General features: G+C 39.1%; 1 protein-coding gene across 13 annotated transcripts in view; it reads left to right on the top strand.

The window, feature by feature from the left end:
- FAM184A (family with sequence similarity 184 member A) overlaps positions 1-14,646 on the top strand; it is a 150,231-nt gene that overhangs the window by 93,849 nt on the left and 41,736 nt on the right. For 12 of the 13 annotated variants that reach the window (XR_014786669.1, XR_014786668.1, XR_014786667.1 and 9 more), the window contains 3 exons: positions 3,364-3,525; positions 4,445-4,570; positions 4,722-4,868. Coding sequence is in view for 9 of the 13 variants with exons in the window: in XM_084827403.1 (XP_084683529.1) it covers positions 3,364-3,525; positions 4,445-4,570; positions 4,722-4,868 (435 nt within the window). In the remaining 4 variants the exon portion in view is untranslated. Of the gene's footprint in view, positions 1-3,363; positions 3,526-4,444; positions 4,571-4,717; positions 4,869-14,646 lie in introns of all 13 variants that reach the window. The other variant, XM_084827402.1, reaches the window with a different exon arrangement.

The raw sequence follows: 14,646 nt of genomic DNA, 5'->3' as shown, positions 1-14,646 counted from the left end.
CAAGCTTTTTACAATAGAGGGACATGAACAAAGAAGAATGTATTCTACAAAGGCAAGCTCACAGCAGGAAGCACTGAGCTACTTGGTAGTTTGGTGGGAAAGAAAAGCAACAGGAAATAGATGTGGGTTTTAGTCCCACCCCAGGGTGATGGTGAAGTGACCTGCTGGCTGCAATGTATTTGAATAGAAAAAGGTGAGCCAGTGGAACTAAAACACCAGACTCCCACTCCAGAGAGCTGGAGCCTCTCTCACCATGCAGCAGAAAATGGAAGTCTCATGATTCAGTTTTTCAGGGAGCTAGTTTATGGAATACAGTCTTCCTCTCTTGGCCCATATGAACCCATCCAAATATACCAGCCTCCCCCAATCTGGTGCTTTCCAGATGAGCTGGACTACATTTTCCATCATCTCCAGCCAGCATCTGGAGGGCTCCAGGTTGGGGAAGGCTGGCTTAGTAGAACAGTACAGCACAGAAAATGTCCCCAGTTTGATCCCTAGCTACAGTCTCACAGGATAAAGGGCTGGGTAGAGATAAGCACATTTGAAAACTTGATACTGTGCATTATCATTGCCAGAACACAAAGGCCAATGGCCTGACCATGGCAACTATCAACAACAGCATTCTTATAACTGGTCCCAGCAGTCTGTCTCATCCAGCCACAGCCCCTACAACTGCTAATTATTTTCCCACAGGATCAAGTAATCAGTTTTATGCACCCACATATCATGCAGTTCAACTTCCTGGTTTTATCGTACCAGTAGTACCAGGGGACAAGGAGCTATCGGGGTCCAGTCCTATCTCCCTCACTGTGCTCCACTGGTTGGGGGACCCTCTGGAGCAAATGGGGGCACAAGTGGGGGGAAGGAGGAGAGGATGGGAAAGTCCTGTTGTGCCAGCAGAAGTCTGCTCACATGACGCTGGATCCAACAGAGCGCCTTCATAATGAGACTTATTTTAACAATTTAACAAATGTTAAATTAATAAAAAGAAGCTTCCTTGCTATTTCCTATTTTCACTCCTGTTTATCTCAAGAGCACTGCCTCTTCTTCCTATGCTTCAGATGGAATATATGTACATAGAACTTAAATTATTAATATTTTATACCCCTTTCTTGTCTCCTAGCTTTTATTTTCTTAGCTGGATTTCTAAGTAATTGTTTTAACAAAGTTTCAAATGGGAAAGAATGTAGATTTGCAAAAAGACACTGGTTGAATATTTTAGATCTACTTACTACAGTATAATTAGAGCTATCTAGATGGCTTAGGCTGTCACTTCACCCATTTAATTTCATGTTCTCAATCAGTGGCTTCACACTGACCAAGGGAATAAAATAGAATAGTGATCATCAAGGGGAGGGTCCCAAGGAGATGATAAATAATGTTCCATTGCCATCTTCTGCACCCTCATGAGTACAGTCGTTTTGTAGCATTCTTGCAAATGCCCACTATGGGCCAAATACCTACTTCAGGCATGCACAAGGACTTGTATGTACCCAGGGAGATTTTTGTACTTGTTTTTTCAAGCCCCCAGTCATTCTATACAATGTGGTGGGATGCTGTTTGAGAAACGCAAATCCAAAGCCCCATCAATATGCATAGTGTGGAGAATGTGGATAGGGAGACATTTTTCTCCCTCTTTCAAAATATTAGAACCCGGGGTCATCCCATGAAGCTGATTGGTGGGGAATTCAGGACAGATAAAAGGAAGTACTTCTTCACACAGCACATGGAATTCACTACCTCAAGATGCAGTGATAGCCATCAATTTGGATCGCTTTAAAAGGGGATTAGACAAATACCTGGAGGAGAAGGCTATCAATGACTGTCAGCCCTGATAGCTATGTGCTCCCTCCAGTAGCAGAAGCAGTAAGCTTATGTTCACCAGTTGCTGGGGAACATGGGTAGGAGGGTGTTCTTGCACTTGTGTCCTCCTTGTGGGTTCCTGGTCAACAGCTGGCCACTGTGTGAACAGAATGCTGGACTAGATGGACCCTTGGTCTGATCCAGCATGGCTCTTCTTATGTTCAATCATGCAGAACCAATTGATCAGTTATTTGAGTTTTGGTCTAAATTATCTATTGTATCAAAGACTGCTGATAGGATAATTACCTATAATTATATATAGGTAATTTCCCCTACCTATATATAAGCAGAGATTGTCAGTCAAGGTCACAATTGTAATCTTAGTACATACCTAGGTCAAAAGGTTAGGCAGCCAGGTATATAAGCAGCTGAGACCATCCATGTATGCCTGATACCACAGACTGACCACCTAAACAGCTTTTCCTACAAAACAGAGTTTGGACTTGAAGTCATACTGATTGGGCTATGAATGTGAAAATGCATATACTGAGTATTTGGTAAACAATTGTAGATACGAGACCTTTCCTTTTAAAGGGTGATATTGATAACCTGGATAAGAAACAATACCCCAGCTTTACCAAGCACAATGGACAACTTATAGTTGATCTCTCTAAAAATATTGATGGATAGTATCATTTGAAAGTCAGTCCATATGGATGATGCAAGTATAGACAGCTCAGAAGTCAGGCCATATATGAGCAGTATATAAGGGAAATGTTGCCTTGTTCAAAGCGTTTACTTATCTAGTCCTCTAATTCACTGTCTTATTAATACTGTCAATAGTTCTTGGAGAGGTGAATCAGATTGTCTTATATTTTGCTGTTTTATGATAGAAAGAGGGAAAACAATAATTGGGGGAAAGCAAAGTGTGCTGCTTTCTGTATATTTGAGATAATCCTTGTGAATAAAAAGTTATAAAAGATTTGCTTTGCACAAAATCCTGTTACAGAAACCTTTTATAATGTTTCCACAAACATTTCAAAACACAGTTATAACCTCATAAAATTAAGTTCCACTCCTTATAGTGAGGGGGAGAAGGGTCATGGGATTGCCAAGAGCTATAGCCAAAGCAACTGTGTGGACCTGGCTGCAGTGCTGCCTACACTGTGGCAGAATGCTGTCCTGCTGCTGAGCATCTTGTTAAAAGCTTCCACAAATAGGTGTAGATCTACAGCAAATGTGAACCACATTTGGTATTATGGTAGCCCTTAGCATCTCTCTCTTCTCTTTGTGATTGTCTTTTCTAACTTGATAAAGGCGGGAGCTAAATATTAAAAATTTATATTTTTGTTTGAAATGTTTGGGGTATGTTTTTTTTAAAGCAATAGTGAATAATAAAAAGAATTGGGAAGTTGCTTCTTCTGTGTCGAAAAGGTATTTAAATGGAGGCGGGATACATAAATAATTTCTAAGAAGCTGAATAACATGTAGCAAATACAAGTAAATAATCTGAAATTAATTTTTGTTAAGCTATCATATTTTTTTATTTCCTTATTGTAGATGGGTCGTCTACAAGACCTAGTAAGAGAAAGTGAACAGGGCCTTGGTGCTGCAGAAGGGCACATCTCCAATCTCCAGGAAACCCAGGAAATACTACAAAAAGAACTAGAATTAACCAGGGCACGGCTGAGGGAGACCACAGATTCTCTGTATAATGTTGAGGTAATTACATAATACCTTAGAATATATCAAGTCCATCAGACTTCAGATGCTCATAGGAGCCCCCGCCATACACACACACACAACTTCACACACGTCTCACCATTATGATTTGGTAATGGATTCTAGCTTAGATGTTTTTAAAAGGGGATTAGACAAATCAATGGAGGATAAGTCTAAGAATGGCCGCTTGTCATTATGGCTATAGCTATATGCAACCTCCAAGTTCAGAGTAGGCGTGACACTTAATTCCAGCTACTGAAAGCAACAACAGGGGAGGGCTGTTACCTTCATATCATGCTTATGGTTTTCCTGGTTGACCACAGTGGAAAACAAGATGCTGGACTAGATAGATTTTTGCTCTGATCCGGCAGCGCTCTTATTACATTCTGCATGCATGTCAAATGGCTCATGGAGCTTTAGGTGATATCTGTGGTGTAATCTCTCTTTAAGATCAATTGTTTCCCAGCACAGCTGTAGAGTATTAAACTCACCAAGTGTTTTCGGTTAGTCTGTTCCTAGCATAGAGGTTATGTTGGTGCTTGGTTTGAATTTAGATTAAAAAATAAACCTCTTTTCTGCTATATGGGAGCCTTTGTTTATATGTGACCCTATTCCACTGAACCTTAATTTTGTTTTATCTACTTAATTTTGATCTGCTTGAAACCCTTGTTCTGTTATGAATAGTTCATGGGAAAAATAAACTCAGTTCATATGACTAAGTATTATAAAAAAAAATCTGAGTCATGATGTTAATTAAGTAAAAACATGTGAACTAAAATGTATCTTTGAGCAGCCACATTAAAAAATCACGGCTACTCTTGGGCATTTGGGATGGGCATTAATGTTGCTTCAGAGCAAAATATTGGCATTGAATTATTTTGTTGAGGCACAAATCTTTAAGTAAATATTGTGTTTCTAGGGGGAATTAGACCAGGAAAGACAACAGCACGAGGCTATGATTGTAGCCATGAGAGAAGAGGAGAAATTCAAAGTTGACAGAATGGCCCGTGATCTCGAAATAAAATGGACAGAAAATCTTCGGCAAGTTTTTGCCCCCCTTTCTTTTTTCTCTTAAAGCAAAGCATTTATTAAATTGAATAATGTAGTGTTGGGCAAAGCTATGCATTTCAACAGTGTTTTTCTACTGTTGATAAAGACCAGAATGTGTTTTAGTTCTGTCTGTTCTTCTCAGGCAGGAATGTAGTAAACTTCGAGAAGAGTTGAGGTTTCAGCATGAAGAAGATAAAAAGTCAGCGATGACTCAACTCTTACAGCTAAAAGAGAGGGAAAAAAATGCTGCCAGAGATAGCTGGCAGAAGAAAGTGGAAGATCTCTTGGATCAGGTAACTGGATTTATTACTTCTGCATGTTATTACCATCTTTAAATTACATCTGAGGTGGGATATATTGTTTCAGAACTAATTCATTTAGAATTTAAGGGATGAGAAAGAAGAAATCATCAGCAGAACTTTGTGGCCATTGTGTCTGTTATACTGACACTGTACTAAAAAATATGACATGACATGCATTAGTGGTGAACTGGAAAATGCCTATAAAGACTAAGGCATGGTTCTGTTCTCTCCAGTGTACAACTTTGGACTAGAAGAACAGTCAGATTCCTATGTGTCTGTCAGCTCATGATCCAGGTTCAAGAGGAATCTAGTTTAAAAAATTCAGCAGTCTACTTGCATCTGTCTCTTTCAAAAGCTCAGAGCTACTCAGAGCATGAAGCATAACAATAAAATCTGAAATGTGAAGCATACAATTATTAATTAAAACCATCATATCTAATATATCAAGCAGTAAATGTTACACAAAGTATAAATGAGAGGAGCAAAATCCACAACACCATAACTCTGAATTTCAAAAGCATCTGAAATGCATATGTTGCATTGCTTTCAAAAAGCAAGCAAAGATGTACACACATGTGCTGACCTGAAGAGTGTCCAATAATAAGTGTCTTGATTGTAACACATATTGAAATATCTGTTCATAATAGAAACCACTTGGTTTTCTTTATGAAATTCTTTATTGGACCCTTCATACTTAAAAATGTTGCCTAGAGGTGTCACATCATTGTGGGTGGCTCTGTACAAATAAATAAGACAGTAAATAAATAAAAGATAGTTAAGGGCTTATAAAAATTACTGTCCTTTAGACAAAGTAGGCAGAACACAGGAATTGATGCCATAGCAGGGTGTCAAATGAAACAAGGATTGTTTCAGCACTGCCACCAAAAATGTCATGTGCAGACAAGAACAAATCCTTCTCTAGGCATTATCTCACTGCTAGTTCCCAAAATGTATTTCTGCTCTTTAACCAATTCCGCTGCCACCATGAAACTTCCACCCCTTTATTTATTAAACCCCTTGTTATGCCTAAGGTAGCTGAGCATAGGAGTGGCGCAAAACAAATCAGAAGTTCATGTACTTTGAAACAAAGGTATGGTTTAAAAAATATTAAGACATTATAAACAAGATACCTTTCTAAATTATATTGACTTGTTTCTTTAAAAGGCTTTAATGATGTTACTGTAACCACTAGGATCTGGCTTTAGTTCTTCTCCATAGCCATCTGTAGGCCAGTTCCCCTATCAAGCTCTGCCCCAGTTGACTCACAGGCCTGGCAATGACAGCCTCATAGTCTTCCCTCTGGTAGGATTTGGCTTCCCCGGAAATCTTCAGGTTTGGGTCCAGCAGTTGCTCTGTCTTCACATTACCACCATCAGCTCATACTCAGGCCTCAGCTTTTCCCCCAAGGGCTGCATACCCTCAGCTCTCGGTTTGGCTTTCTGGTACTGCTGCTGTTATTCTTCCTGGCTGATGTCTCACGCTCCCAGCCCCTCACAAAGACACTCTTGATGACACTACCCCAGATGCTTCTCCACAGCTCCTTGTATTTTTTCCAGCCAGAACCTCCAGCCAATCAGCTTCATGGCAGCCAATATTCCATCACCCCATCTTCTTTCAAACCCAGGACTAATTAATGCATTTAGAGTGCTCAAATAACTACCAGTCAGATTGTACCAATTTGGATTCTGCCTTCCCATATATAGAGCCAGAAACCTAGCTTCACATCCCCCTGTTAATGACAACAATAACAAGTTAATTGACAAACCATCAGATCAGCATTATATTTCTCCTCTGGTTCAAGCCAAGAGTAAATGACATATATTTTTCCTTTCACAGTAAATCTCTTCATACTTCATTCCTTGTTTCAAATCAATACACTTGAATATATTAAAATTTATCTCAGATAAATACAGTATGTCCACACAGGGAAATTATTATCCCACCATAGTTTCCACAGGAGCACAAATGTATTCCACTAACGGACACCAAAGGAATTTCTCCTCTTTTGCTCCATCACATCTTGTAAGGTTTTCAAATTGGGCCTCTGGGCTTTAGATATCTTTTCTTCTGAAAAAAGTGAGTTAACTTCACCAAATATTTCTCTAATGCATCAGAACTAGAAAGCATCATCCTTGAAACCAGTGGCTGTGAACAGATGGAGCATGGATTTAAATTCCGAGCGATGCATACTTGTTCTCTGTAGGAACACAGAAAGATTAAATGGGATAAGCTTAGCATTTTGGTATGTTCAACATGCAACCCATTTATAGACACATTTTAGAAATGTAATAATAACAAAACATAGTTTAATCCTGCAATCTTGTGCACACTTACCTGGAAGTAAGTCTCATTGAACTTAGTGGGGCTTACTTCTGAGCAGACATGCATAGGATTATATTAGATTATGAAATAATAGTAGGTAGTTTACCCATGCTCTTCACACCAAGAAAAAAAAGAGGTGAAAATTGCTTTAAATTATGAGGTAGCTTGGGTATAGAATATCTAACACCATTATCTATACTAGCATTTTGTGTGGATTTTTCAGCATTCTGTCTCCGTGGAAAGCCTCCACAGATACAAGAGCTCTCCTCTTCAGACTGTCATCCCTCCAAAGTTGAGGACAACAAACACAACAAGGGAGAGGGGCAGGGCTAGAGCACTCCTCACGCATTGATTTTAACACCTTTCTGAACACCAGAATCTGGGTTCCAATACAGCAAGCTGGTTTTGCCATAAATACAACAGCAAGTTCTTGCATTTCCTGAATTAGGGTATTTGTGTAATAGCATAAGTTTTCTGGGTTTAATTCAGTTATTTCTTCACTTCACAACTAAGATTGTCTCAACTACTGGAAATAATATTTTGATTAGCATGTTGAATTTGCATATTGAACGTTTCTCTTTGTAAATTTAGACTGTGACAAATATGTTTCATACCACTTTAGCAAAAACATTAAGGAAGGAAAGTACATACATCAGTAAGCATCTTATTGAGACCCTTACTGGTTTGACTGAAAAGTGAAACAATCTAAAATGACTGCTGTCTGAATCACAAATCATGTATCCAGCAATGAAATTACCCATGATTCAATTTTAACAATTGTATCGCCCATATGTATGTTACATCTGATGTATATGGTGATGTACCACTTATACATGCTGATAATACATCTTCAGCTTGTTAGTAAATGGCGCTATACTGTTATATATAAAATGTCATTTTGCTATGGACCAGTAAATAAAAACATTAAGTAAAATTCATATCTAAAAATAAAAAATAATGATTCAGTAGAAGTCCAATTCATTCATGGATAGATTTGGGGCTGGCAATGAAATAGGCTTAGATATTTATGTTGCCAAGTTATTTAAAAGCAATAGCAAAGTATATACATTATTTCAAAAATATAGCTGAACATTTGTTTAAAATATTTAAAAGAATATGCAAACAAAGGCAATAGATAATTCACAATTCTTCCAGAAAATATGTACTGAAGAATCAGATATATCTATTTGAACCAAAGAAAAATAATACAGGGACGTAATAAAATTCTGAGATGTATACCATTTCCCCCAATTTTTATCTTTTAAAAAATGGGACAAAATATTTCAATGATGTAATTTCCATGTGTTCGGTGGATTTATATAACAAACCATAGCAAAAAATATTCTATGTAATTTTTTTCTCAATCAGTTTTCAACATACTTTTCCTTGTCAATTTAATAGTAATGTTCTGTGTTTTACTGTCCCTTCTTTAACCATCTTCTTAGTTATTTCTGAATGTTTTCCTTTATTCCTGTGATCTTTCCTTCATAGCGGCACTGTCTCGGTGAAGCTTTGCATAAATCTATCAGCAATGTAAGTGAGTTGCACTTACAATTTGTACATGAGGGCATGCTTGCACTTTTCAGCTTGCATACTGGCCAATGCTGCTTCAAAGCATTAGCCTTTGGAAAAAATGATGTTAAAAGGAAGAGATTACACATTAATTTCATAAAAAGCTCTGTGCTGCATTCATTTATATGTGTATGTGTTCATATCACTTAACATCAAACATCACACAGTCATTTTATGTAATGTAAAAGCAAGCTTGCAGGCAGTACATTTGCACATTGTAAAGCTTTTTATAAGCATGAAATGTGTGGTACTATGCTATAGTTTAAAATAAATAATGCAACTCAGTTATAGTTAAGCTATTATATATCCGGTTTTTACAAAGACATGAAAGACAATCAGTGGGATCCAAATAGCCATTTGCAGAACGCTGTGCATACACACAATGTAGTTCATCCCTCTCTCACACATACATACAGAGAGAGAGAGAGAGAATTGAAAACCACTCCAGAGGGTTGACAGAGTGTGACTACACTGCAGAGATGTGTAGTGCATCATGTTGCAGTGCAGCAGCGGATGGAGGGTGGAATTGGCAACGCCCCTGTGTGCATGCGGAAGTACCTTTCACTCATACTTGGGGCTGTTTGGATCCCAGCTAATATTTACAAGTAATATTAGAATAAATTGAAGAATATTAATGTTTTCATCTTCAGGACTATCAAGACAGTTGAAGATCCTCTTATCGCAGCCTTCCCTAAGCTACTACCCTCCAGATGTTTGGGACTTCAGTTCCCATCAGCCCCACCAGCATGGCCAGTGATGAGGAATGCTGTGAGTTGTTTTCCAAACTGGAAGACACTAGGTTGGGGAAGGCTGTTTTATGGCATTGAATTATAGTGATGAAGAGTTTGCAGGCAGGCCTTCATGGCCATACCACAGTTTGCTAAAACAGAATGCCACTTTAGCTGCAATAGCACAGATCTGCCACTAAAATAGTCCTTTATAGTGCAAGCCTATAGATGCCTATTCAGAAGGAAGTCCCACTGAGTTCAATGGTGCTTACTCTCAGGTAAGTGGGTATAGGATTGCAGCCTTAGTGTCCCTGTGGTTGTAACTCTGGGCAGGATTACAGCCTTGGGCTTCAGTCTTAGACAGCCACATACATAGATGGAGAAGAAGCACTCACACAACTGGATGAGGGGTTATTTTCCTGTAGCCCTGCTGCTTTTCCATTTAAAACCAGCTTGCCAGACCAGATGGGTGTTCGGCTGCAGAAGAAATTTTTAAAATAAATTTGGCTGTATGCGTGTTTCTCCACCATCCGCACATATGGCTGTTTGTATTGCAACCATTGTGAATAATGAAAATAGCATCACTTAAAATTATTTACATCTGTACCTTTTTAAAGCCTTAAACAAGCTGTTACTTAAACTGAAGCCGTCTTAAGGAAAACTTGGTATTTCATTAGTTATTCCAATGGGAAAATAATGGGAGTATTAAAAAGAAGAGTATTCAAGCTGTCTATACTGATTAATGCAATTGGATTATTTCAATCGCTGTATGCTATTCTGGAGATCCACTCTTCACTAAATGCTTATGAGTTGTATCCAGTGGTAGCACTGACTTAGCAGAATACAGGTATTTATTTATTTGTGATACTTCTATACCGCTTAATAAAATAAAATCCCTAAGCAGTTCGCATATAAATCTTAAAATCACATTTAAAATACATTATTAAAAACAGTTCCAATTACAATAATAGTACAGAGCAATACAAAGAGTAGTAAGATGGAGCAGTGTGATTAATTACAATCAATTACAACCAATTACTCAGTTTTATTCATGCAAGTCAGGCCACCCAATTTTTGCTGATCTCCCCAACCCTGATGCCCTCTAAAATGCTGCTCTGGAGAGTTGGGGAACAGAATGGGATATGGTGAGGAGAGTTGAAGAAGGCAGGAAAGATCAACAGAAATTGGGTGTGCCAGCCTGTGTAAACCAACGCGCTTTCCCCTAAGGTACAACTACCATTGAATACCATGAATGTAAACCACTAATTCTGGGCAAAATTTTACATTTTGTCCAGTCATTATAATGCAAGGAAAGGAGACGAGGTTATTATTGATTAACAGAATGGAAAGAACACGATTTTACAATATGGAAGCTTAAAATAGATTCTTTATATTCATATTCTTTATATTAAGAGCTAGTTAACTTTTATAATTCAGGTTACTTATTTAGATGACCAAACTGAGCTTTCCTTTTTATCCTTGTCCTTCTCCTTGAAAAGGAGATAATAAGTTTCTAAAATTGATTCAGTTGAGTAAAACAATGTATTTCATGCATGTTTGCTTTGCACATAAAACATGGGTTGGATCCAGCATCTGCCTTCCATGGACATTCTCATGGAAGGTGCCTCTGCCTGATTTTCAGGGATCCCCCTACACCCACACCACAGTTCACCCCATTCAGCAGGGTACCCCAACCCTCTGTATAGCATTTTCAGGGGGCTGAAGTGACTGTCTTGGGGGGGAGGGGGTTCTACATTCACCAGCCAAATTGCTCCTAAATCTGGATCCAACCATTTGTCCTTAATTCTGCCACTTTTTATGGAGTTGAATGTGATGCATCTCTTTTGTACTTTTGTTTGCAATAAAATATATTCTTTACATATAAGGTATGTGCCCTGATTTGGTAATGATTAATGAAATTTAAATAAGAAATGTGTTATTTTAAAGGTTTCTTTAGAGAGCAGGGCTCATGTCCAAGCCTGGTCATTGCTGAGTTTCCAGACGTTGGATAGGTACTACTACCAAGGGGAGAAAGTTTAATTAACTATTTCTTTAAAAGAATTTTAACCTGGCTTTCAGGGCACACTGCCCTCACAAGGTGGCTTATGTTATTACAAAAATTGTTGTTGTTCAGCCGTTCAGTCGTGTCCGACTCTTCGTGACCCCATGGACCATAGCACGCCAGGCCTTCCTGTCCGGCGCTCTCTCCCGGAGTGTGCTCAAGTTCATATTCATTGCATCGGTGATGCTATCTAGCCATCTCATCCGCTGCCGTCCCCTTCTCCTTTTGCCTTCAATCTTTCCCAGCATCAGGGTCTTTTCCAGGGAGTTTTCTCTTCGAATTAGGTGGCCAAAATATTTGAGCTTCAGCTTCAGTATCTGTCCTTCCAATGAGCACTCAGGGTTGATTTCCTTTAGGATGGACTGATTTGACCTCCTTGCAGTCCAGGGGACTCGTAAGAGTCTTCTCTAGCACCACAGTTCGAAAGCATTGATTCTTCGGCGCTCAGCCTTCCTTATAGTCCAGCTCTCACAGCCATACGTTGCTACTGGGAAAACCATAGCTTTGATTATACAAACCTTTGTCGGCAAGATGATGTCTCTGCTTCTTACTATGCTGTCTAGGTTTGCAAAATTAGATATTACAAAAATATGAATATACAATTAGAATTACACACACACACACACATGCAGGAGCAGTAGCAGCTAATGCTTTTTAAGGGCCAAATGCAGACTAGAATACATGGGTGCTCGGGGTTTTGTTTTTTTAAGTCAGCACTGATGAAGCCATACACATCTTCCTGGGGAGGGCATTCCAAAGGTTTGAAGCCACCATTGAGAAAGCCCTATTCCTAGCACCTGTCAGCCTGGTGGCTCTTGCTGGTGTGCCAAAGAGTGGTTCTAACGCTGATCTTAATGCTTGGGCAGGCTCATACAGATCTACATGGTCCTTCAGATAATGTGTTCTCAAACCATTTAGGGCTTTAAATGCCAAAGCCAGCACCTTGAATTGGGTCCAAAAACTAACAGCCAGCATAAATGATACAGGATAGCTTGAGTGGGCAATTTTTGGGATGTCCAGGGGACATGTCCAGGGGACTGAGGGTTGCATCTCCTGAGGGTTGCATCTCCCCCCTCTCCAAAAGAATATCTAAAAATGGCATCCAGAGCATGAAAAAGGTTAAATCTAGCTTATTTACCGGCGTAATTTAACCCTTTTAGGACTCCATAGCAGTTATTGGCCCCTGAAGGGTCAAATCTAGTTCACATGCAAGCAAGCTCGATATGACTTTTTCGGCACTCTGTACTGCTCTGATCATAATTTTTTCATTAATTAAAAAAAAAAAACTATTTTGGGGGTGTAGACGCTGCATGTTGCCCACCCCTGCAGAATAGGAATAATATGATCCAGGCAACTAGACCCCAAAAGCATTCTAGCTGCCACATTCTGTACCAGTTGCAGTTTCCAAATTGTCTTTGAGGGCAGCTCCATGTAGAGCGAATTACAATAACCTAACCTAGAAAACACCAAGGCACGTGTCACTATGGCTAGCCTAACCGTATGAGAAGTATGACTATCCTATTTATAACTGTGATGCTTATAGTGTAGGAGCATAAATGTCAAAAGTAGAGCTTTACCCAAGCACGGCATTGGTCAATTCCATTGTCTCTGTGGAGCAGGCAAAGTAGAATACAGCAGTAACAAGGAGTAGGACCACTGCTGAGATAAATATTTATGGGTGGAGAAGTATGTTTGAAATGTATGTGTGTTTGGAAACAAACTCCCCCAGTTTGAAGGCTCAAGTATAGGGAGGGCTCAGGTATGCTCAGAAGCCTCTGTTGCAGAGAGCTAAAACTTAAGAAGAGTCCATTTCCCCTCAACAGTGAATTTTGCAACATGTGGGACAGGGAGAAGGCAAGAAGGGAAAGTGGTTAATGACTGCAGTGGAGGAGATTCCCTAGACTGGGTCTTTTTGCACTTTGGAAAGTTCTCAGTAAAAGCTCAAGACTTTTCTGTGAATTCTCCAAAAGGTCTCGAAAAGACCCAGCTGATTCTGAGTCAAGATGAGAAGGTTTCATTACTACTAATAATGAAATAACAAAAACTAATACTTTACAGAAGGTGCAAAAAGTGCAGCCCATGAACCACATGTGGCCCACCAAGCTATTTCTGGTGTAAATAAAGAAACATTTTTGTAGCACTAGCAAGAGAAACCCGTGTGTGTGTGTGTGTGTGTGTGTGTGTGTGAGAGAGAGAGAGAGAGAGAGAGAGAGCGTGTGTATGAATAGCTATTGCATTTAGCACTTTTTTGTTATAGTCATATAATGTTGGATATGCCAGCCATTTGTGATCTGGAGACATGGTGCAGTTACTTTAACAATTTGCAATAACAAGGTTAAGTTTAAGCTACTTAAAACCCTTTTGTTGCCAGGGCCCTGGAACAAGGAGCTCTTGGTTCAAGGTTATCGGCTCCCACAGATACCTAAAATTAAGATTAGAGGTGGGGGGAAAAGCTCAAATTAAAAAAGTATCATGAATGTAAGTGAATTTTAGTATAGACACTGGAACTGTTGCAGTAGCCTTTCAGCTTGCTGGATTATATTTGTATCATTTATATTCACTTCTAAATTTACATACAATATAAATACAAAGTCTGGTACAGTAATTAACTAATGGTTGCTTCATTATTTTATATCTATCACAGTGTAAACGAAGCTTCACTTAAAAACCTGTGAGTTCAGCCATGATACTGTTGCATATATACCATCATACTTGGTATACTGATCTTCACTTTAGTTTATGCTGTGAACAGTTACAGGCTTGTGCAGATCATATTAATGATTGCACTGATGTTATCAGCTAACTTGTTCAGTCTGGTGAAGCATATGTCCTATTACTAAGCTGTTTGAGGGCCACTACACCATGCGTAAAAGCATGTGGGAAGGGGGCCTTTGGTCGATGCTATTACTACACATGAATTTGTTCAGAGAACAATGCTGCCCCTAGCTAAGTTAAAATAACCTAGCTAGCATCTGCACAAAGTGATGTCATACCCCAGAGTCCTCTGCAATATACTTTTATGTTTTGCTAGGGAGAGTGCAGGATCCACCTCTGCATTTAAAGTGCCACTCTCTTCCTTTCCCTG

The sequence above is a fragment of the Heloderma suspectum genome, chromosome 1 (genome assembly GCF_057233095.1).
Source record: "Heloderma suspectum isolate Gila_16-S chromosome 1, 16-S_ref, whole genome shotgun sequence".
NCBI classification, from domain to species: Eukaryota; Metazoa; Chordata; class Lepidosauria; order Squamata; family Helodermatidae; genus Heloderma; species Heloderma suspectum.
This window is presented reverse-complemented; position numbering and strand designations above follow the sequence as displayed.